Source organism: Sciurus vulgaris, assembly GCF_902686455.1.
Source record: "Sciurus vulgaris genome assembly, chromosome: 4".
Lineage (NCBI taxonomy): Eukaryota > Metazoa > Chordata > Mammalia > Rodentia > Sciuridae > Sciurus > Sciurus vulgaris.
Window position 1 is genome coordinate 186,295,437 of NC_136464.1, and position 24,060 is coordinate 186,319,496.

General features: G+C 47.8%; 2 protein-coding genes across 2 annotated transcripts in view; one reads left to right on the top strand and one right to left on the bottom strand.

The window, feature by feature from the left end:
* TUBGCP3 (tubulin gamma complex component 3) overlaps positions 1-22,407 on the bottom strand; it is a 90,205-nt gene extending 67,798 nt beyond the window's left edge. Inside the window, exons 1-10 of the mRNA XM_079137421.1 lie at positions 22,234-22,407; positions 13,230-13,337; positions 12,537-12,604; positions 8,245-8,322; positions 7,227-7,444; positions 5,504-5,676; positions 3,829-3,947; positions 3,122-3,247; positions 1,060-1,128; positions 609-741 (exon numbers count right to left, since the gene is read on the bottom strand). Of these exons, the coding sequence (XP_078993547.1) occupies positions 609-741; positions 1,060-1,128; positions 3,122-3,247; positions 3,829-3,947; positions 5,504-5,676; positions 7,227-7,444; positions 8,245-8,322; positions 12,537-12,604; positions 13,230-13,337; positions 22,234-22,309 (1,168 nt within the window). The 5' untranslated portion in view covers positions 22,310-22,407. The remainder of the gene's footprint in view (positions 1-608; positions 742-1,059; positions 1,129-3,121; positions 3,248-3,828; positions 3,948-5,503; positions 5,677-7,226; positions 7,445-8,244; positions 8,323-12,536; positions 12,605-13,229; positions 13,338-22,233) is intronic.
* Positions 19,099-20,353, top strand: LOC306658701 (eukaryotic translation initiation factor 3 subunit J-A). The gene has a single exon (XM_079135896.1). The coding sequence runs from the start codon at positions 19,117-19,119 to the stop codon at positions 19,900-19,902; it is 786 nt and encodes a 261-aa protein (XP_078992022.1). The 5' UTR covers positions 19,099-19,116; the 3' UTR covers positions 19,903-20,353.
* Positions 22,408-24,060: the final 1,653 nt, after the last annotated feature.

Here is a 24,060-nt window from a genome sequence, read left to right on the forward strand (position 1 = left end):
TAAGTTCAGGTGCTGAGAACCACACAGCAGAAGATGGTCGAGTGTGTGCAGCTCCTGCCATGGGCAGATGGCTGGCTCTTCGCATCCCATCAAGTCCTAACAAGCCAAAGACACAACAACTACCAGGATCCCAATGTCACAAATGAGAAAAAGAGGATCCTGCCAATGTCACAAAAGAGAAAAGAGAAGGTCCAAGATAATACAGACTATGAGGAAAACATGTTCAGAAGGCAGCCAAAAATACAGAGGCTAGACCCAGGTGGAGGCCAGGGGCAGGAGCCTGCCTCAGAGGAAGAAGAGCGCCAGGGAGACGGCAGGGAAGGCTGCCAAGCAAGAGGCCAGGCAAAGAGGAGCATGAGGGGTCCCAGCAGATACAACACATGCAGTGGCAACTGCCAGCCTGGACACGTCCCCTCCTGGCCTCACAAGGACAAACAAGGACCACACTGACCACAGTCGCTCTCTCTATAGGTGCCGGGTCTATTAATCTGTATTCAATGAACATACTTTGGGCTGTTAAGGATGCAAAAGGTCAGGGCACCAAAGCAAAACTGGATGGCTTGCCCTACTGATGGTTCTCAACTGCAGCACACACAAACAAGACGGACCTTGGCAGTGATCCACCAGGGCCGCAAGCGTCTTCAGTCTTATTTTGGGATCATACGTCCACACCAGGAGGCGCCGCAGTGTTAGGCTACTCTCAAGACCCAAATTCACACCCTGATCGTCCTCTAGCTGTAGCTGAAAAACAACATGGAAAGTTTAAGCACAAGTAACTAAGTCTGTTATGTCACTTCTTAACAATACAAAGTAATAAAAAAAAACTATTCTCATGATGAAACCAAAGGACCCTTTTGAAAAAATAATAGTACTTTCAAATTACAGAGGGTCTTTAAATGGTAGACAAACCTCTGAAAATTAACAATTAATTGGCTCTAGGACACAGAGAGACTTTTATGGACCTTACAAATCTTATTATGAAACTAAATGCAACCATTTAAAAGTAATGAATGAAATAACTTAAGAAGCTGTCTCTACAGTTTTAATTTTCTAGCTTACCTGGGAATGTAACACAGAGAGTAAGCGATAGTACTCCTTGAGCTCCTGGTGCAGGGCGGCACAGAAGCTCTGTGAAGAGGAGAGAGTCGTCAGAGCGCAGCACCCTCGCCCCATCCCACACCATACGTGTCTGCAGCAAGAACCAAGGCAGCGAGCTCAGGAGCCAGCTCCGGAAGGTCCGGGCCTCAATGCTGCCGCCACCAACAGTCCCCGGGCAGTTCTGACCCCACAGTGAGCCTTTCCATGACAACAGGAAAGTGCTGGTCCTTAGCACAGAAAGCATGGACTTTACAGTGGGAAATAAAGAAAATACAGCCTGGCCTTCGAGAAGCTAACTCAATACTGATCTACTGTGCTCTGGTCTGCACTGCTTGTTTTCCCACCCACAGCAGTGAACACTCCTGTCTCCATTCTTGACTGCTGACAGGGACCACAGCAAAACTGCACTGCAAGCAGGGCTTCCTGCACCGCACAGCCCTTGACAAGGCCTTTCTGGCACAAGCTGCAGGCTACGAACAGAGCACACAGAGGGCAATTCTGCCCCCAGGACAGCCCACCACAGACAGTATGCAACAGATGAAGCCTGTTCTCCTGAACATGCAGGTTCCTGTCATCTCTGCATATGTTAAAGCAATATATAATCATTCAAAATAGGGTTTCTTTTGCTATATTTATAGGGTTCATTTTGCTTTGTTGGTTCGGACTGCTAAGGATCCTTTCATATCTGTAGCTCTAAAAATAAACATAAAAATAATGATTTTGAAAACACAAAAGGACCATTTCAAAAGAGACCTGCAGAATAAAATGTCCTGGTTTAGGGAATCGCAGACCTTAGCACGAAGTTCTGGCTCCCAGTTAAGGTCAGACCCCCCACTGCCTCAAGCCTGGATGGCTCAGTTCCCTGCAAGTAAATCAGGTCAGGGAAGGAAGCACTGGATGAAGGGTGGGTGCCAGGTGTTTAATGAACTCAGGGTCCATCTCCTTAGGCAATGTCCACAAAGGAAAAACCATGTCATTTACTTAGGCACAACATGACTCTGCAAAAAACCCCGCCCCAGCACTTCAGGGCAGGCAGACATACACACAAAAAAAGTTCAAAAAACAGAGAAAAAATGCCTGACCACAAACCATTAAATCACCACTTAGGAGAGCCAGACACTTCTAGACTCAAAGCGGGTACTAACCATATAGCAAGGACCTCCCAACTGAGACACGGAATCACCCCAACCACAGCATCAGCTATTCTTCTAACAACATAAGTCATTCCTTCTTGGGCAAGGTCAAACTTCTGAGTGCCAGCCAGCCACCTGCCATCTGCGCACCAGCCACACCACCCTGCCAGGATGCTACAGCTTACCAGGCACAGCCCTCCACACGGCCGCTCACCGGGCACAGCCCTCCACACTACTGCTCATGAGCCATACCACCCTGCCAAGCTGCTCCCCAGCCACTCCACCTGCCACGCTGATGCTCACCTGCTGTGTTGTGGTGTCAAGCTGCTGTGAATCTCTTAATTAATTTTTGCAAGTACCACTGTAATGATTACTACCCACAAATCATGCTGTAGGCAGAATCCTTTGTTGCTGCACCACTGAATGAAGGTGGGCCTGCGGAAACATCCTTTGACCTGCTGCTTCCTGCGGGAGGGAAGGCAGCTGGTGTCCCACTACAGAGCAGGACCACAGCCCCCCGGTTGCATGATGGGCTCCCAGCACCTGCAGCACTCCAACACGGCCCAAGGTACTGCCCAGAGCAACTGCTCATCTAGCCACATCCTCGGGACCACTTCTCAGTAGTGACAGCAGCAAGGGTAGGGTCCTCTCCAGAGCTTCCCTGCTCGCGGGCCTACCTTCTGAACCCTTTGCAGCAGCATCTTATGCATCTGCTGCACCAGGTGCCTTTGTGCATGCCTGCTGTGCTTTCCACTCCCTGGTTGTGTGCACGCTGACCGATACCATCGCCAACCACCAAAGGGCTTTCTTCAAAAAGCGTTCTCCTAGTAGTCACTTCACAGTAAGATTTAAGTAGACTTAAGTATTTCCAAAGTTAATAATGAACATACCTGACCTACAAGTCCAAATGAACGGTCCAGACTCCTCTGATCAGTGTACTTCCTGATTTTATTATGTAACCATCCCAGCTCAGCAAGTCTGACTGCCGTGTCCCTCAAAGATTTACTTAGGTTTGCCTAAAAAGTAAATAGATCAGAAGTTAAAAATGAAAATCAATACTAGAATTTTCATTATTATTCTCCTCAACCACTTGTACTCGTAACAGCATAATTCTCAGGCTTCAGCATGCAAAAGCTACCAGTATTAATGTACCATCACTGAGGGCGAAGACAGCACAGGGCCAGTGGATAAGGAGATGCCACGCAGGGAGCATGGAGCTCTGTCATGTCACTGTGTGCAGAGCCTGTCTGTGGCCACGACTGATCCTCGGTGGCACAGAGATCTGGGATATTTGCCCTCTGAGAATGGGGAATTCTGTGTCAATGGCAAAGTGCTAAGCTGACCCCCTGCCCCGCAGGCACCTCTGATGACACTGCTGCAGCCACGTTGCCAAACCAAGGAAAGGAAGCAAGCACTGCCCAGAAGCTGCAGGAGGCACAGACAGACAGGCAAAGGCCAGGGCCCAGCGGTGCAACCTGCTTGGGGCACCCAATTCCATAAAGCCCAGGAGCACCTGGGAAGATGAACAGCTCACTGTTTGGACTGGAGACAGCTTTTTTCTTTGTGAATATCTAAACTAGATTCTTCATTACTGTACCTTTCCTTCCACTTTGTAACAATTTTCAGTGTTGCTCATTTTGATATTTTTGCCGTCTATGCCCTGGAAGACGTATAAAATGTCTCTCACAAGAGCTGCTTCAGTAATTTCCATAGCACCTGTAAAATGATTTTTTAAATACAGTAATCACTGAAAGACACATATTAAAAGGAAATAAATTTCATGACATGATTAGCTCCAGGTTACATATATGCCACCAGGACATTTACAAACTCAATAAACAAGCTTAAGATGAAAAGGTGTGAGTCTGGAAAAAACAGAGGCCTTCTGAAAGGCAGCAGGGCCCCTCTTCCATGCAGTGCCCACCTACAGGCCTTTGAAGGACAAGGCTATATGTGACCGAGGCAAGCAGCACAAGCCAACCAGAGGTGACCTCTGAAAAGCTGGTTCCCTGCACAGCAAGCACTCTCACCAGGTCCACTACACCACTAAAGAGGAGCATGGATGTGAACACATCTCTGCTTATCAGGACTTTCAAACAAACGCTAATCAAACTGGGGGACTGGACCAAAACGAGGACAAGGAGGCAGAGACAACCCCGAAGTCCAAGGGCCAGCGCAGGAGAGAGACTCCTAGAGACGTGGTCTGGCACCTGTGTTCCCAGAGACAGCCCACCACAGAGCGCAGAGTGTGCTGCCAATGTGGGTTGGGCATGCTGCAAACACCACCCAGGGTGAGCTGCCTAGGACAACGACAAAGGCACACATCTATTCTGTGGCTTGTGTCCACGAGATGAGTGTCTTCCCATCCACTCATTTTCATCCTCTCTATCCTTATATTCAAATGAGTCCCCTTTAAGCAGCACACAGTCTGAACAGAACTAGTTTTAAAACAACTGTCTTTTCAAACAAGTGTTATGCACTTAACACAGTTACCACTACATCTGGGTTCAGAGTACAGTCCTCTCTATCTACCCCCTGCCCTTTCTTCTTTTCATCATCTCCTGATTTTCGTGGATTAACCAAGGAAACCTTTCAAATCCACTTTTGCTCTTGGCTTTGCCAAGAACACAGGTTGAAAGGCACTGGTTAGGGGACAGGAGTAGAGAGCAGCGCTGACTTGGTCAAAGACACTGGCACACTAAGCATCAGGCAACATGCCCGTGCCAGCTGCTATTGGAAACAGCAGATCTGTGTGGGGCTGGGCCTGCTGCAAAGGCCACAGGCTCCTGGACACCTTCCCAGCTCCAACACAGTCCTCAACCTGCCTTCTCTGCAAACTCAGAGGCAGCAGGTTGTGGACCAGCGAGAAAGCCCACTCTTTGTAGGGCCTCAAGAAGGACACTAACACTCCTTTCACCAGCAGCAGATCATCACCAAGCTTCTTCCACTCTAGGCACTGCACTAAGCACCGGCCCTGTGTCAGAGACAGACACGGCCTCCGTACCCCTCAGATGCGGGGGTCTGAGCAGCCAGAGGCCCAGAAGGAACATAGTGAGGTGTGAGAGGAGCTCTGAGGAAGGTTCCCAGGAAGGACAGCAGGATGGGAGGGACCATGACCACTGGCTAAGAAGCAGAGGGCTACAGGACAGAAAAACAGTACATGAGTTGACACCAGATGTCAGGCCACACCAGGCACCCGCCTGACAGAGTGAAAGACCCCTAGGAGTGGAGGTACTGAGGGGGACCAGGGTGCTGCTGGGTGCTTCACTCACCACCCGTCTCTCCTTCTCTCCTCGACCTTGTCATGCTGCGAGAAACGGCATTTGGGATACCCTTTGAGGGAGGGGTTTGCGAAGAAGGCTGGTTTGCAGTTAAAGTCCATGCGAGACGAGACCCCAGCTGCTGTCGAAGGCAATCCCCAACTCCCAGAGTCTGATGAGACTGTCTAGAGAAAGAAAGTAACGTTAATATCTTGAAGTGACCAGGCTACTTACTGAAGAGACAAAAGTATCCCAGAAATTCCCCTAAGCTGCTACAATGAATCACATTAACTCATCACCTGAGATGGGAGACCCCACAACTTCACCCAATCATATATCATGACAACCAGTCCCAGCCTGTGGATATCTGGACCTACCCAGAGTGCTGAGAACATCTTATTCCCCTGCACACACACCTTTCTCCCTCAATTGCTTTTCTTTAAAAACACATGACACATTACCCACAAATTACCACTTTGGAATTCTCAACCTATTTTAACTTCAAGATCACCGCCTTTCACTCACTCAACAGTTCCTGAGCATAACATCTGGAACCTAGCCATCTGCCTGTCCTCACTCACCTCCCACCCTCAGGGTACTCACTAGGAAGAGACTACCATTTCAATCAACTTGGAAAATGGAAAGATGCAGAAATGGAAGGCAACTGCACATTCAAGGTCAAGGTAGCAAAGTGACTTGAGAACACATCACAGGTGCCTCCTGGTCCGAAGTCCGAGGTCCTGACAGCTGTTTCTAAGGACACGTGCTCTGACAACGCCAACAGAAGTGCTGCTGCCTGGGCTGCAAACACAGGCAGCTCACTGCACCTGCTATAGGTCCAGAACCTCTGTGTAGGGCAGTGCCCACTGCAGACTTCAGGCAGCAGAGAGGAGAGGGCAGTCTGGAACAGAAGTGCCTGACTCTACCCTCAACAGGGGGAAGCCAACAACAATCAAACCATGTCTCTGCAGACAGCTGCAGACTTAGGAGACTGGTTCTAAAGTACTGTTTCGGGTCAAAGTTAGCTATGCACCGTTTCTGCAGCATGAGGATCATCACTCCGATCCTGAGGTAGGAATGAGAATGTCAGCACACTCTGAGCTAGAACACGGACCTCAGACTCACTCTGTCACGGGCTGTTTATAAACATGCTGCATCTCCCTACGGAACACTCTGCCCACTCATTCCATCTTCTAATTCCTTGGACATAACTTTTCATCTTACAAGGCCATTTATGACTCTACTGTGCTTATGCAGGAAGCACCACATATCTGATGCTGATTCCTGATCACAGCTCCGGAAAATTATATACTTCTGACCATCTGCTTTACTGAGATTTGATCACCTGCACACAAAATCATATTCTTAAAATTAAATTTTAAAGACATTCTGAAGGCCCATTAAAGACTCTGGCACCTTTCACTCTCAGTCATGAGTTCATACTTCCTCAAAACATAGCCAGTGGCAGCATGTTACACCCTGGCATGACGACTCGGCCACTATGTAGTCCTGGAGCCCAGCTGCCCCATTCCTAAGCACTAACTTGCCAGAATCGTCTGCCTGGGGACAAGTCAACCCTATCACTTATTACTACACATTACCCACCACCAGCCCAACACGGCGGCCAGGGAAGCGGCCTGAAGACAGGGCCTGCAGTGCTCACAGCAGGCTCAGTGGGAAGCCCCAGGACCCCGACTCTGCTACGCCAGGAAATGCCTGTGTGAGCTTGCGTTACCCTGGGAGGAGAGGCTGAGGCGCAGGTGCAGGGCCGCCGAGGGCACCCATGCCGATGCTGCTGATGCCGCTGCTGCCCAGGCTGCCCGAGCTCGGCACCGCCTGGGTGCCCCGGTCCTGGTAGTTCAGGGGCAGGGTCTGCGGCCTGGCACAGTAGTAAGGAGTGGAATGAGCATCTCTCGGCAATGCCTGTGCAAATAACGTGGCATAGTTCGACACCTGAAATGGAAGTGCACCAAGATAAAGAAACGTGAGATCACAGGCCCACTGTCCCAAATCTGAAAGGGCAGTCTGCGTTCCTACTCTTCCATTTTGGGAATTAGATGTAGATTTCACATTTATTAAACAATCTGGGTGAGATGTTTTTGAAATATGCCAGAACTAACAAAGTTTTAGAAGTTTCTGAAACCCAACAACAACGTCTGATAACTGAACACTTCATCCAAATCCAGGCTAAGTGACACTTGAGCACTGGAGTCTGCATCACCCGCGGTGGAAAGGCCGAAGTGCATGGTGACCTTTAGAGAGACATGCAGCTGCCCCCACCACATTCCTCAGCCTGGGCACACGCATGTCTGCAGAACAAGTTTTACTGGACTGGACCAGGGCACAGAGCAGTCAGGCCACTCTCAAATACAGCACAGGCATGATGGAGCCACATGACAGCATGAAGCTTCACTGGGATGTCAGAAACAGTGAGCCCAGCAGCAGAAGGCATGAGGAACCCCGGGCCCTTCCAGTCACGAAGAACTACGCACCTGTGCTGAGTGGTAATTCTGCAAAGCCCAACTTAAAACCAACAACTCGGGCTCTTTTTAACTGCACACTGTTATATGAAAATAACACAATTCTGAAATACAGCTTAAGGAAAGTGCACAGTGACTAAAAATGCCCTTAACAAAGAAACTGCCTGATCCCAATGACCAAGCCAGTTCCCTGCTTTCTGCTGCTATTTTTTCAGCTGCAGAGGTTGATCCCTTTCGAATCTGACATACTGTCCCAACACGAGGGCCACTCACCTTGTTTGCCTGCCTGCGAGGGTCTTCACTAAGGTTCAGCAAGAGATAGAGTATTGACCACTTATTTTTCAAAACTCCCTGTTAAGAAAAAAATTAATACTAAAAGAACTATTTCATATAATTCTCCAGTTTTATTTTCCTCTCTCCTCCTAAATACATTTATTTCCAAAATAGAAAGCCATTTTAAAATTTCCCTGGTGACATCACTCTGTACTCATTTCACGTATCGTAAATACAGCGACCATCGGAAGGCTGGAGGTAATGTTCTCCAGTCAACACCCTTGGGTACCGTAACACCCTGCCAACAAACTCCGAAGTCCCCATAAGAACAAATCTTGACATTACCCTATTTCTGAAGAGCAGTGTAGTCTCCCCTGAAAAACACCTGAAGAACCGCCCAGAGAGACCATGGGACAAGTGCCATTATAAAACATATGCACTATTTTTTCTTTACAATGTCTCACTTAGGTCTGAAGTGTGAGCAGCCTCAGGGGCATGTGGACCTACTTCAAGACTGCAGCACCTGTCTGCCAGGATCACTGGCCCGGTGTCACACAAGAGCTGGCACACAGGTCCCACTTTTCTCTAGCCCTGCGTCATTCACAACTCCATCTGCAGCCAAAGCTCAACCCGCTCAATCTCCATCTGCACAGCACCCTGTTCTGTTGGTAGAGCCTCATCTGTTGGACACACAGGCTGGCATTTACAAATACGAGACAGATCACTAGTCACTGAATACCTGCGGCACGTGGACTCTTCATCACTAGCTACTGAATACCTGTGGCATGCAGACTCTTCATCACTAGTTACTGAATACCTGTGGCACGCAGATTCTTCATCATATAAAACACTCCCAAAAATTTATCTGAAGAATAAGCTCATCCCAAGTATTTAAATTACTAACTTATAAAACTAATTTACATAGACATTTTATGAACCAATTCCCCAGCTGAGACAACGAGAAAAAGAAAGAGCCCAGTCCTGATGGAGCCTCAGCCTGTGTCAGACAAGCAGGCAGACTGCACAACAAACGGCTCTTTGGGCTCACAAAAGGACTCTCAGAAATGCAGACACACAGGAGAGAGGGGAACTGAGTCAGAGCACCAACAGAAAGGGTGAAGAGTTCAAGGGAGCACACCACATCACTGACGTCACCACTGAGGGGCACAGGAGGTGCTGGAGGCAGCAGGAAGACCACGACCACCTGGGAAACACAGGCTTGGACCTCACTACCCACTGAGGGGCACTAGGCCTGGGGCCAGGGACTTGCTCAGGCCGAGACCTGCAGTCAGACCTTCACCTGCCTGCCTCCCGCAGACCACTCCTCCCCAAGATCCCACTTCTCTGTTTTGGGGCAGTCGGTCAGTAGCAGCAGCTGCCATTCAGAGATGGTCCACAGGGTCCAGGCGCTTTGCCTACACCATTTCCTGCCACAACCGAATGTATCTGCTTCATTCCACAAAATAGAGAAACACAGAGGGCAAGCCAAATAATTTACCTAAATCACAATGCTGCATGCCAGATTCAAACCAAGGTCTCCCTAACTCCAAAAGAGCCTGAAGTAAGAGGAGTCAAGAGGGTGGCAACTCAAGGTAGCACACACCAGAAAGGGGACACAGGGAAAGCGCAGAGACGCCCAGAGGCACAAAGAGGAGAGCGCTCCTTTCAGTTCCGAGGACCCCGGCTGCAAGTTCCAGTGAGCTTTCCCAAGAAACATGGTGACTGAAGGCGCCAGTGGCGCCTGGCAGGAGAAGCTCTGCCTCTGCAACGAAGGGCAGGCCGTTGCCAGCTCTCACTCAGAAAGGGCATGTGAGTGACCAGAGCAGAGAGATCACAAAAGGGGACAAAACCATGCACATAGAAATTACCCATAACATGTAGGAGGAGGCAACAGGTTTTTCATGGGGGTGGGGGTGCTGAGATTGAACCCAGTGTGCTCTAGGACTGAGCTGCACCCCAGTCCTTTTTATTTTGAGGCAGGTCTCACTAAGTTGCCCAGGTTGGCCTCGAACTTGAAATCCTCCTGTCTTGGCCTCCCGGGCCATTGGAACCGCCAGCGTACACCACCGCACGCTGCAACAGCTTTAACAGAGAAGAACAGGTATTAAACAGCCAGGGCCAGCCGCTGAGGAGCACTTAATGAGCACTTGATGTATGCTGAATGAGACAGCAAGAAGGAGGCAGGAGCAGGAAGACAGCCAAGCCACAGGGCCAGGAAGCTCGGCGCGGCCTCTGACCTCCCACCCTCTGGCTGGTGCCTCAGCCATCTCCAGCTACAGCCCGGAAGACAGAAAGCAAGAGACCTGCTGATGCAAACAGAAAACAATCTCAGCTCCAGCACGGATATTTTAACCCACTCCTGCCACTGGACTCTGAACACAAAGGGGCCTCGATTCAGACATTAAGCTTTCAGGACTGTGTGTAAACTAAATGAAACACGTGTCAGACATCGTGAGATCCAGAAATATCAGATCCAGTGTTTCTATAGAGTAGCTAATCCAGCAGATCCAGCACAGCTCACCCAGCATCCTGCGAGGCTGCACCTGACACCCCCACTAGGGCCTCTTGGCACACTCCCTGACCTCTTCCTGCCTGGCCCCTGTCTCATCAGTCCCAGCTACAGCGTGCTTCTATTCCCTAAGCAAGTCACTTCCCCTGTCCTCAGCCCTTCCTTGCCAGTCTCACCTAAGCCCAGCTCAGGGTCCCCCACTCCACAGCTCGACCCCCTTCCCCTAGAGTAAAAACCATCACAGCAAGCTGTACCTTAGACCTTTCCTCCCACAGCATGCACAGCACAATTGCAGATGAGGGACCCTCACAGAGACGACAACAAAAATAATACCAACATTTGTGCTTTTGAGCCAGATAAGTTTCGAAAAAAGATGTACTTTAATGACTAGTGTTACACTACCATCTCCAGTCACACGATGAAAAAAAAAAATCACCCAGGTTAGCTTTCTGGGCTAGCCCTAAGAAGCCACTCACCATTTCAAAATATTGACCCTTAGAAAGAAACGAACATCGAGTTCCAAACAAAACTTTGGGAAACGACCATTTTAAATCACAAAGTTCCTACCATGTTTCCATTCGATGGCCTACATCGACAGACACACAGGGTTCACTGGACACAATCTCCAGGTGGGGATCCCAGCAAGGCTAAGCATCTCAGGAACGTGATGCCTGAGAGCACATCTTTCTAACGCCCAATGCAAGTAGTTTTTATAGAGAGAAAGAGTTAAGAGAAGCACATAATATCACAGTTTGAAACAATCTGCCTAGAAATGCACTTACAAAAAAAAATTTCCTATTTCCCACTTTGTAAATATTATCAAAGATGAAAAAGTGCACTTAAAACAGTGAATCTAAGTACACTGATTTGAATTAAGGAATAAAAACACCCTCACCCTACTGCTACTCTGTTCACCCCTAACACAGCAAGTGCTAGGGGCAGAATCACCCTCTCTGACGTACTCTCTTGGAATTAAAATGCTCAAAGGACTTAGGCTTACACTTAGGCTTGTCTCAGGGCACAGTATATGAAGAGAGCTGAAGATTCAAAATATAAGAGTTTAGTTACTAGTCGCACTATGCCAAACTCCATAATTTGTATCATTGAAACTTCAACTTCACATCTGTTAAGCAAAGCATTAAACTTCTCTGGACTCACTTTCCGTTCTACAAAAGGACAGAGAAGGCTGGTGAACTTGGTTCCTTTACAATCAGAAATCTCTCCTATATTTTTCCCTGCAGTGCTGGAGACTGAACCCAGGGCCTTACACATACTAGACAAGAGTTCTACCACCAAGCCACACCCAATTCCCCCACTCAATTATCTTACTGGCAAAGTCTTTCATAAAAGTATCAGGCTAGAAAAACCATTAATTTTTAAGTATCAGTACCCATCACAAAACATTCAAAATCTTTTCATTCATTCCACTAAGAGTACAAATCAGGACATAATAAAGTATAGCAGAGGTGAGCTTTTCTGTGACGTGTGGACCAGCATGCCGTCTGAGTGTCGGAAGACTGTAACACAAACCCAGAGCCCTGATTCCTCTCCAGTGCAGCTCCACTCATCTCCATAAGCCATTTCATAGGAAACCCAGCTAAAACGTACTTCTACCATTGAAACTCTTAAAAACAGGGAACACTACTACAATTCAAAGTCCCTAGTGATCACAGAAAAGCTTAACGTGACACCACCAAAAAAGTCCACTAGGAGTGCCTCCCACTGACGGACTGACTTTCCCAGTGTCTGCCACCCCTGCCAGCGAAGCGTCCCCGAGCCGTACCTGGGAGTGAAGTTTCCTGTGGAGCTCTGAGAAGAGCGCAGCGTCTGCCTCCCTCCTTTGTCGAATAACTAGAAAGTGAGGGAAGAAATTAGGCGCTTATCACACATGCCATGCCACTCTTATGATACCACTTCATCTACAATAAGACAGCACAGAGCGAATTTCTAGAATTTCTAGGGGAGATTGTCCCCAACCAACCTCTCTGACACTTGCAAAATATGAGAAATATCAGTCTGGGATCAAAGCATTTATGTGAAAATTGCTAAAGAGAAACAATGGGAACATTTCAAGTCTACTTACAAATACTAATTAACAGTGAGGCAAATGATCATCAACTAGTTAATAACAACTACCTGGAAAGAAGGATGGAAAGTAAAAATAACTTTGGAATCCTAAATTCTAATGACAATAAAGTACAACATTATGACAGTTTTCCTGACTTAAAAACTATCCTTTCTACAAGTTTTGTTAAGATAGACAGCAATTAAATTATTGTTTCAAAATAAAAATCAAAACAGCTTTATTTTCATGTTATTAAAAACAATCATCTGAAAGGAGTGACAGCAAGCAACAAGTTCACCTCACATTCTGCTCCCTGAAGAGAGAGAAGCTATGGGTTGCCTGTGGGCCCAAAACTCACCACAACATGTTGGTGTCAGAATCGAACTTGTAACATTTAAGAAAAATACTTACGTTCTTTCTTGATTTTCTCAGCTACTAGAAATTCATCTCTCTCAACAGTTGGGGCAAAGTTGCTGCCAATAACTCGCACAGCAAACTGGAACTGTTGGGCTACATCGGCTGAAAGGTAAGTCAAAGGGTGTGAGTTATTACCAATCGGGCCACATTTCAGTCACCCAGTCCTTGAGGTTCAAGAAAGCAAAATGGGCACACAAATCTACCTTCCACCATCCCAAGATCTCAACTGAGAAGACGGAAAAGCTATTAAATCATAATGAAATGAATGAAAGTGAAACCAGAGTTTCATCAAATACAGGAGGAGACAGCAGCAGACCAGGGAGTCGGAAAAATCCCACAAGATAAAGAATAAACTGGATTGATCATCGCACCAAAAAGTAGCATGGAACGCCACAACCCAGATACAGCACCTGGGAAAGAGGCCTGGAGGAAGTCTCTGAGAAGCACCCAGGCCAGCACACAGAGAAGGCAGGCAAGCAGAGCACAGCCAGAGAGCCCATTTGTGTTTGCACATCCAGACAAAGATGGTGTTGCCTCCAACACCTTGGAAATAGCACTAACCTGAGAATGAAGCAATTTTTAAAATAAAAGCATAAACCTACAAAGGCAAAGAAACGAGGCAGAAATGAAGTTGAGATTAGTTCACAAACTGTGAAAAGGGGAAAACAGGTGTGTGTGACTGACGGCAGTGGAAGTCACAGTACAAGGTCTGCCGGGACTGGGGAGCAGTGCCCTCTGCAGTACCAGCGAGGCTCAGAGAGGCAGGCGCTCCACCTCTCAAGACAGCCACCAGAGGGCAGAAGGAGCGCCTGGCAGGGCAGAGGCTGGCAAACCAACACCACTTGCCCCCCACCACGACCCCTCAGGGTCTTCCCCACCAGGCTCCAGCCTGTGACAAAACTGTGCCTCAAGCTAGACCTACATCACAAAGCACCCGAGAACCTGCGTGAAGGAAGGACCACAGCAGAGGGCTTGGACCCTGGGACTCTTCAGATCTATAGTCACTTAACCACCTGGAACACAATGAAGGCAGTTAAAAACAGAAGGACAGGAAAAGAAAGATCACACAAACTCTGTTCAGAACAAACATGAACCAGTAAGGAAACATCAGGCAGAGCAAGCTAGACCCAGAAAGTCACAAGGACAAAGAAGGACACCTCACAACAATAAAAGGCCAATTCACCAAGAGGACAACAGCTCTAAGGTGCACCTCCTACCAGTGAGTTGGGAGGGAGCTTAAGCAGGAGGCAAACAGCAATAGAGGAGAGAGAGAGAGAAGCACATGCTCAATATGCTTGGAGAGGCCCAGCCTGCCTCAGGATGGAGCAAACAGGGAAGAGGACCCAGCAGGGACTCAGCGCAGTGCCCTGACAACAACCCACACCACCAACTCTCCTTCCACGTGCACAGGGAGCACCTGTCCACACAGACCGCATTAGCGGTCACAAAACCACATTTAGAACACAAAATAACTGAAAGTATTCAAAGCAAGGTCTCTAACACTAACAGAATTAAACTAGAAATCAATAATATGACATCTGAAAAGTCTCCAAATATCTGGAAGCCAGTCAACACAGGGGCCAAAAAGAAAGTCTCAAAGGAAATTAGAAAATTAATGAAAATGAAAATACAATGTATCACAATATATAGGGTACACTAAAACAACACCTAGAGGGAAATGTGTATCATAATAGGTTGAGGGCACGAAAACAGCACCTAGAAGGAAGTTTACAGCACAAAATGCTGAAAGATAAAAAGACCTCAAATCAACAAACTTGGTTTACACAATAAAATCCAGAAAAATGACAAACTAAACTCAATGTTGTTAGGTCGGAAATTAGGCGACTGTAGGGGGCAGAGCTGAGCAGCTAGAACAAAGACCAGCCCGCCAAAGGTGACCAGAAAGTTCGCAGCAAGGTGGATGGAAAGTTCCACTGACCCTTCACACCCACCTGTCACTCAACAAGACCCCCTCCCATCCTAGTCTATAAAAACCCTGGGCAGCCAGGGCCATGTGTGATTTTCTCCGGGTCCCTATACCCCGGGGGGTCCAATAAAGCTTGCTTCGGCCACTTTTCTGTCCCATTTTATTTGGCTGCTAACTGTGCCCACCGAGACCCACGGAGTTTACATTCGTTGAGCCCGCTGAGCCCACCAAGCCCGCCCAAGCTTACAAATGTATCATTAGGAAATACTAAAATTAAGAGCAAAACCAACCAAATTTAAAAACAACATGAGGAAAAAAATCAACAAAATCAAGAGTTGGGTTCTTTATAAAAAAGAAAGAAAAAAAAATAATAGGATCGACAAACCGCTACCAGAATGACGAAGAAAAACAAGATACGAAATCAAAAACAAAAGAGGGCGCATTGATACTGACCCCACAGAAACTTAAAAGGGCTAAAGAGGTACGAAGATGATCCACCCTCAAGACGGCAGAGTGCGGGTTCTCCGCTGGGGGAGTGGGGGCTGCACCTGGTGACTTTCTCCCAAAGGGCACAGGACAGAAGGCAGGGGAGGGCTGTCTAGAGGAGAGGCCTGAGGGTCCCGTCCCAGTCCAGCAACCAAGGCTGACCTCAACAGGCTCAGGCCCTGCTGAGAGTCTCCCATGGATGGCGCTTCACCTCTGTGGGCTTTCTCCCAGCACACAGGACCCAGTCTGCTCAGGAGAAAAATGTCAGACAAACCAGAACTGAGCATCCTATGCACAACCTTGATCTTCAAAACTGTCAGGATCATTATTTTTTAAAAAAGAAAAGAAGAATTCTGAGAAACCTCAGAGTCCACGGTGTCCAGAGGAGCAGAGAAGCCTGAGGAATGAGAGTCCTGTGACTCCATGAGGGGCTGTGCTGGAGGTAAGTGGCAGGAGGCAGTGACAAAGCAGCCCAAACAGCCAAGACCCGGGGAAGCACTCTCCGTCAGGGCAACCCTGCACCACAGTGTCCAAGCACTGGGGAGGGAGCCCCGCAAGGCGTGCAGCTGTCCCTGTGCAGTACTGCTCTGTCTCCAAAACACTCTAAAATAGCGCTGCTGCTGCCGCCATTTCGTTTATGTTTTGGTTTTGACTCACAAACCCTGTCTTCACTGCTCAAGAGTGGGTCCATGCTATCAATATTTTTAAAGCTCCATTTGAACACCTTTAGTCTTAAGAATAAAACAATTGAAACATTTGTTTAAGTTTCTTTGGTAATTAAAAAGTGAACCCCAATTTATAACACGCCACATATGAAAATTAACCTAGATGTACCATACCTAAGAGTAAAGGGTCAGCCCTCTTAGGAAAACAGAAATACAAGCAGCAACCAAAAGAAGAAATCTTTGGTATGTGTCAAAGGTTACCAAAATTTTGATTAAGATTATCTGATCATAAACCAAAGTAATGATAGATTTTTTTGAAAGGATAAACTTAACTTCAAGATTAAAAAGCTTCTGCTCTGCACACACACCAATCTAAATGACTGCCATGAAGTCACTGATGATGAAATTGGCTCAGAGGGGGCAGAAAGTCGCCACCAGATGCAGATCCCAACAGTGCAGTGAGCGCCCAACACTCAGACACCAAGCTCCAACAGAGGCCTCCAGAGGCCTCCAAGATGGGCCACGAGTAATGACTGAATAAGGACCACATGAGAGAGCTCCAGGGTGAAGTGAAACTCTCCTGCCCTCAACAAATGCCTGCTGCCAGCGCCCCTGCCCATATCAACCAACCTCCTTAGGCTCCTGTGGGATCAGAGGTGATTCCAATGCAAGCACTAGCTGACACAACGCTCCAACAAAAACACTGCTCTATACCAAACTTTTTGGTTGAGGGGTCCCTTTACAATCTGAAGATTGAGGACCCCGAAGAGTTTTCATTTATGGAGGTTATTACACCTACCCACAGTTACCATATTAGGAACTTAAGCAATGACAATTTTAAATACTGACTTACTTTATAATTCGATAACTTATAATGTAATAGTTAATTAATTCTATGTATATACTTTAAATCATCTATAAGTTATGTATAATAACCTAATACAATGAACATGCCGTAAACAGTTGTTAGACTGTATTGTTTAGGGAAGTTACAAAAAGATCCACACTGGGTAAGGGTTGTGGCTCAGCAGTAGAGCACTTGCCTGGCTGTGCTCAGCACCGCATATAAAAAAATAAATAAATGTTCATTGACAACTAAACAATTAAAAAAAGAGAGAGATCTGTACCTACTCAGTACAAATGCAAAGTGGTACACAATCGTTGATCACCTGAATTGTGGACCCAAAGCCCACTGATACAGAAGACCACATGCACACATTTGATGTATATTTTACCTTTAATATGTGGTTCAACAAACATTTAACACTCATTGATTTTCCCAAAAGTATAGTTATTACCATATTCTTCAAAAGAAAGATTACACATTACTCAAAAAAAAAAAAAAAAAAAAAAATTACACATTACACATTATTCACCACTTTAGAAAATCATGAAATCAACAGCAGCACTGTCCCAGACCCTGGACCACCAAGACAACACTTCTTTTGGTCAGGAGTGCACTAACAGGGGTCTTATTTTGACACTTTGTATACCAGTCATACCTGAACATTCATGTGGCCCATACTGATCTAACATAAACTCCCCTATACTTCTGTTTGCTTCACAGTGAGGAAGACTGAAGATCACAAAGACGGGCTTACAAGGCATTATGAAAGAAGCGTTGCCTCCGTCACACCTGAAGCATGCTACCACCAAGCTCACTGTTCCCAATGAGTGAAATACCACCTATCCAAAGAGAAAAGTAAAATGTGCTCCAGGTCAGGGCAGGGATATGGAAATAGGATTTTCATATCACTGGCTGGCAATATGTTGTTTCAAGCAAATTCACAAGTGCTAAATGTTGGGAAAAGTGATACTATAATTTGGATTTTGAATGTTTCCAAAGGCCCATGTGTTAAAAGCCTTGAGGAGAGCAGTTTGCTCCATGATGAGGAGCCTCACCACAGCCCAGCACAACCAACCAATCATGGACTAGAACCTTCAACACTGAAGTCAAAGTAAAACTCTTTATAGGTGGATTATCTCAGGTATTCCTCACAGTAACAGGAAGCTGGCTGACACATGGGAAATGATTACATTAACTTTAAAAAGTCATTAAGCACCATTATGCACTAGGTGCTTGGCTTCTGAATGTGTACTGAAGCCAAGTACATATATTTTTAAAGATTCCTTATGGCAGGGTGTGGTGGCAGATGACTGTGATACCAGTGGCTCAGGAGGCTGAGGCAGGAGGATCTCAAGTTCAAAGCCAGCCTCAGCAACTTAGAAAGATTCTGTCTCAAAATAAAAAATAAAACAGGCTGGGTATGTGTCTCAGTGGTTGAGCACCCCTTGTTTCAATACCTAGTACCAAAAAAAAAAAAAAAAAAAGCCTTATGAAAATTTAACATTATGAAAATCACATTAAAAGTAACAAGTAGGGCTGGGGTTGTGGCTCAGTGGTACAGCAGCACCTGCCTAGAATGTGAGAGGCACTGGGTTCAATTCTCAGCACTGCATATAAATAAATGAATAAAATAAAGGTCCATCAACATCTAAAAATTATTTTTTAAAAAAAGTAACAAGTATCTCTTAAGTCTTGATTTCACATAATTAAAAAGCAACATATTAGGGGCTGGGGTTGTGGCTCAGTGGTAGAGCACTTGCCTAGCATGTATGAGGCGCTGGGTTCAATTCTCAGCACCACATATAAATAAGTGAATAAAATAAAGGTCTATCAACATCTAAAAAAAATTTTTTAAATAATAAATAAATAAAGCAAAGTACTACAAGAGCATAAAGCCAAGTGTTTCTAACATGTTATTAGAAAATGAAGTAGACACACGCTCACACCCGGTTCGAGATGGCGGCAGCGGCAGCGGCAGCGGCAGCGGCGGGGGACTCCGATTCTTGGGACGCGGACACATTCTCCGTGGAAGACCCGGTGCGGAAGGTGGGGGGCGGCGGCACTGCCGGCGGGGACCGCTGGGAAGGCGAGGACGAGGACGAGGACGTCAAGGATAACTGGGATGATGATGATGATGAAAAGAAAGAGGAAGCAGAAGTAAAACCAGAAATAAAAATTTCAGAAAAGAAAAAAATAGCAGAGAAGATAAAAGAGAAAGAACGGCAACAAAAGAAAAGGCAAGAAGAAATTAAAAAGAGGTTAGAAGAACCTGAAGAACCTAAAGTGCTAACGCCAGAAGAACAATTAGCAGATAAACTGCGGCTTAAGAAATTACAGGAAGAGTCAGACCTTGAATTAGCAAAAGAAACTTTTGGTGTTAACAATACAGTTTATGGAATAGATGCTATGAATCCATCTTCAAGAGATGATTTCACAGAGTTTGGAAAGTTACTAAAAGATAAAATTACACAATATGAAAAGTCACTATATTATGCCAGTTTTTTGGAAGCCTTAGTTCGAGATGTGTGTATTTCATTGGAAATTGATGACTTGAAAAAGATTACCAATTCATTGACTGTGCTTTGCAGTGAAAAACAGAAGCAAGAAAAGCAAAGCAAAGCCAAAAAGAAGAAGAAAGGCGTGGTTCCTGGAGGGGGATTAAAGGCCACCATGAAAGATGATCTGGCAGATTATGGTGGTTATGATGGAGGCTATGTACAAGACTATGAAGACTTCATGTGACATTTTATCTTCTCCTGGTGTCTTCTTTCTGTTGCCCACAATCCCTTCAACATGTAGCACAACTTCCTTTCCTTTCAGTTCTGCCAAATGCTACAATCAGAAGTGCAGTATCTTTTGTGCTGGTTATTTTACCCCTTGACACTTAGGTGCTAATGTGCAAATGAGGGAACCTGGATCTTGCTGCCAAGGGGTTAAAATTGGGGAACCTCAATTGCTACTAAATCATAGTTTAAAAAAACAAACCTAATAATGTTGTCATTGTTGCTATTTGATTCCATAGCAGCAGTCACTAAATTGGAAACAAAGGTTGCAACATGACAAAAAATTATGTAGTATTTACCAGCACCATTCAGTAATACAGCCTTAACCATACCTCCTTGAACTACTTCATAACTTGTCAAGAAAAGCAGTTTGCAGCAAGGGCATGTGGTGTGCACCTAGTATTAAAATTGCTTTGTCTTAAAATTGAGCGTGAGGATGTTAAAAATACATTGTGAAGAAGACTGCTTATCTCAGACTGAAGATACTGCAGCTGAAAAGTACTAGTGTGATACTTAAAAATTAAATGACCAAAACCCTCCAACTTTGAAGCTGAAGAAGGTAAACTACTCCATTTTTGCAGTACAAGTTGTGGAATCTCTTATTTATCAGACTATTTCTACTGATGAAGTACTTCAGATTGGGGAGGGAAACTTTTATTTGCCTGATTCAGGTGTCTGAGAAACAGATCTCTTTGTTCTCCTTGGCTGCAGTGGAACAACTTTAACAGGGTTTTGGCATTTCCTTTCCTTTATAAAACATGCTCAGCAAACTGCACCAGTTAACTACAGTTTGGTAAATTGTTATGTTAACAATTATGACATCTGCAATGTTTTATAAAGCAACTAATTTAATAAAAATCACTATTGTGAGGACAAAAAAAAAAAAAAAAAAAAAAAAAAAAAAAAGAAGTAATTAACTAAAAGTTCTAGGGAATAGGCACATAAAATGCCCACTAAAGAAATTTTTTAGATGCCAATTCTAAAAGCAGTAATTAATATTGCTCTTTGCTCAATGACAGAGAAATTTAAAAGACGGAATAAGATACTAAATATTTACAAAATATTGCAGTAAGTAGTAGCATAACGTGCAATGATGAATATCAAAAATGTTCAAGACAAAGCAGAGAAGACATCATCTTTAATGGCTTCCTGAAATATCTTACTCAAAAGATCCCCTCCGGATCTCGCTGAGCCTTCTGACTCTTAACACAGACACAAGTCTACATTAGCAGATAAGAGGGCAGAATTTTGCTGAAGCATTTCCACCTCCGAGAAGGGGTAAATGTTTTAGGTCAATCAAAAAGTCTCAATATAAAGAATTTTTAAGTTTAGAAATGTCATTCTAGCTCATGAGGAATGACTTCAAAGTCCAGTTGTGATGATGACCATGTATAAACGTGGTTTATCCCTAGAAGAAAAAATGCTGGGCTCACAGGTAGAAAGGGAAGCACGTTCAAGTGGGAGGTCACGGCTTGCCATCTCAGTGTCTGACCTCTCCTGTGACCCTGAGCCTCTGCAGTGAAGTCTCCACCCTGGGGCCCCGGGCTGGAACCGTCCCGCTCCTCTTCCGCACCACCTGGGCTCTGCTTTCCTCCCTCTCCTGGGTGGCCCGACTTTCCTCTATGGCACCATCCCTAATCAACACCTAGTCTCCTCCACTGGAACTGGGATCTGCGCCCGGACAGACTTGTGGGCATCTTGGTATCACCACCACCTGGCCCTTGGCCAGGAAAGATGCGACGTGCAGCCAGGCCTGGGCGAAGCCGGTCACCGAGGAGCACACAAAATCGCCCCCCTTTGTCGCTTCGGTCACCAGAGCACGTTCGGGAAGTGCACACGCTAAGGGTCATACACCGGGAAAGGGGAGCGCGTACTCGCGACGCTCCAAAGTACCTCGGCTTAACCATCCTCGAAAGCGGCCACGCTCCACGTTCCGGAGCCACGGAAAGCGGCAGCGTCGCTCCAGTGCCCTCGATTCCCTCACGAGGCGCCCCGCCTCTGCGAACGGGCATCGGGAGGGGCGTCCTGCGCACCGAGGGCGCGCCGGGGCTCCGGGCGCGGAGCTTTCGGGTTTGGTGCTGTACCTCGATCGCCACCAGGGCCCGGGGAGCGCCCTCCGCGCCAGGGCGGGAGGCCCCGCGGCCGCGCCACCCGGCCCGGCCCGGCCCCGCTCCCGCCGCCCGCGCGCCCTGCGCCCCTCGGCCCGGCTCCCGCGACCCCGCCAGACCCGCCCCGCCGCCCCGGCCCCGCCGCCTCCGGGCGGCGCGCTGCGGCCTCGGGACGCGCGTACCTTCGCTCCGGCCCAGGATCCGGCAGCACAGGTTCTGCAGCAGAACGTTGGGCGACTTCTGGTCGGGCGTCGCCATCGTCGCCCGGGACTGTGCGCGGCAGCCGTCCCGCGCCCGGCTCCTGCGCCCCGGCTACGGCGCCGCCATGTTCGCGGAAGCGGCCCGCGGCGCGCGCTTCCCATGATGCCCCGCCGCCCCGCCGCGTCGCGCATGCGCAGCTCGCCCCGCCGCAGGTCCCGGGCCGCCCCGCGCGCGCCAAGAGGGTTGTGCGCGGGCTGCGGGAACGGGGTCCCCTGCGGAGCGCGGGCTCGTACCCGCCGCCTGAGAGCGCGTCTGAGCGGCACTGGTTTGGTTCACTCCCCAGGGAGAGTCTGCCCAAGGCGTGCCCGGCCTCTGGCATTTCCGCCCGGCGCAGGCACAGCCTGCTCCTCAGCAGAGCGCGGGGGACGCGGGCGTGAGCCGAGCGGCAGAAGCACCCGCCGCGAGCCCGCGACCCCAGGCAGCCGACGTCACCGGGAGAACGGCCCGAACGTGGACAGAGCAGGACGAGGCGCCTAAGAGGCAGTGACCACGGAGCGTTTGGGAAGCTAGAGATGCGTACGCGGCGCCCTCGACGGCGTCTGGAGTCACTGCACTCAAAGCCCAGCTACCTGCAGGAAGGTCGGGAGACCAGGCTGCGTGGACAAGGAACGCTTCCGATGGGAAGAGCTGCGGCAGCCGTGCCCGCGTGCCCGCCAAGCACGGGCAGACGCGGCCGCAGGAGAGCTGGTCTGCAGCACGCAGACCGCGGCCGAGTGCAGCCCAGAGGCGGCAGGGTCTGCAAACAGCCATGTTCTCAACGTGAGGTCTGGGGTGGTGTCCCAGCCTGGGGACGCCAAGCATCTCTGCCCGGTGGGCTCATGGATAGTGAAGGAGGACTGCTACCATCTGCTTTGCTCCAAATCCACTGGCGGTGCTGCGCTGCCCTGCCCTGCCCTGCCCTGCTCTGCTCTGCTCTGCTCTGCTCTGCTCTGTGTAGGAGAGGACCACGGCCTTCTGCTGGGTTCAACCCGTGGGAGCCAGCGGTAGAACACCCGGGGTAGAAGGCACAGCTCATAGCACACTGTCTTTGTGAGACAGATGTTTTCTCCGTGGCAAAATCTCTACTGTCAGCCCATTTGTCGTGACAGGGATACTGCCCCATGAGAAGCTTCCAGAATGTCACTGTGGTGATTACCATCAGCTCTTCCCGGTCTTCCCTGCCCTGTGAGCTGTAGCCGCTTCTGCCTGCTCATCTCACCAGCCCCAGCCCCCTGCTTCCATCACCCTCCCTAACCAGTTGTGTTTCATCCCGTGTGGTTTCTGCTCTGTGCTGATATCCAGCAGTCCTTGGTGGTAGGAGTGAACTCTGAGCGATCAGAGGCCTCAAGATGTCATTCCAGGGCTGGATTGCTCACAAGTCTAAGCTCCAGTGTGCTGACAGCCTTTGGGAGGGTGGAAAATGAGTATATGACGTATGGAGTGCCAACGCGGTTTATGTTATCATATGTGACTGCTGGTTGATAGGAAGACCTGGAAAAACTAAGTAGCTGCTGCAGCCAGATACGTGAGTAGCAACACACCTGCAAAGACTGTACAGGTTGGGACAGACCGAAAGGAGTGCGTTCCAGTCTTGGTCTTCATTCCTAACCCCAGGTGCAATCACAGAGCCAGGGAGCTCCATAGCTCCTCTAATAGGATCTCTCCTTGCACCTGCTAGACAGTCAGAACTGAGGGCCAGATCTAAGCCCAGCTGGCAGTAAGGTATGAAGCAGGCCGAGCACAGTCCTGCTACATTCCATCTTAAGGTA

Coding starts and splice junctions, on each gene's coding strand:
- LOC306658701 (XM_079135896.1), top strand. CDS start 19,117: ATGGCGGCAGCGGCAGCGGCAGCGGCAGCGGCGGGGGACTCCGATTCT.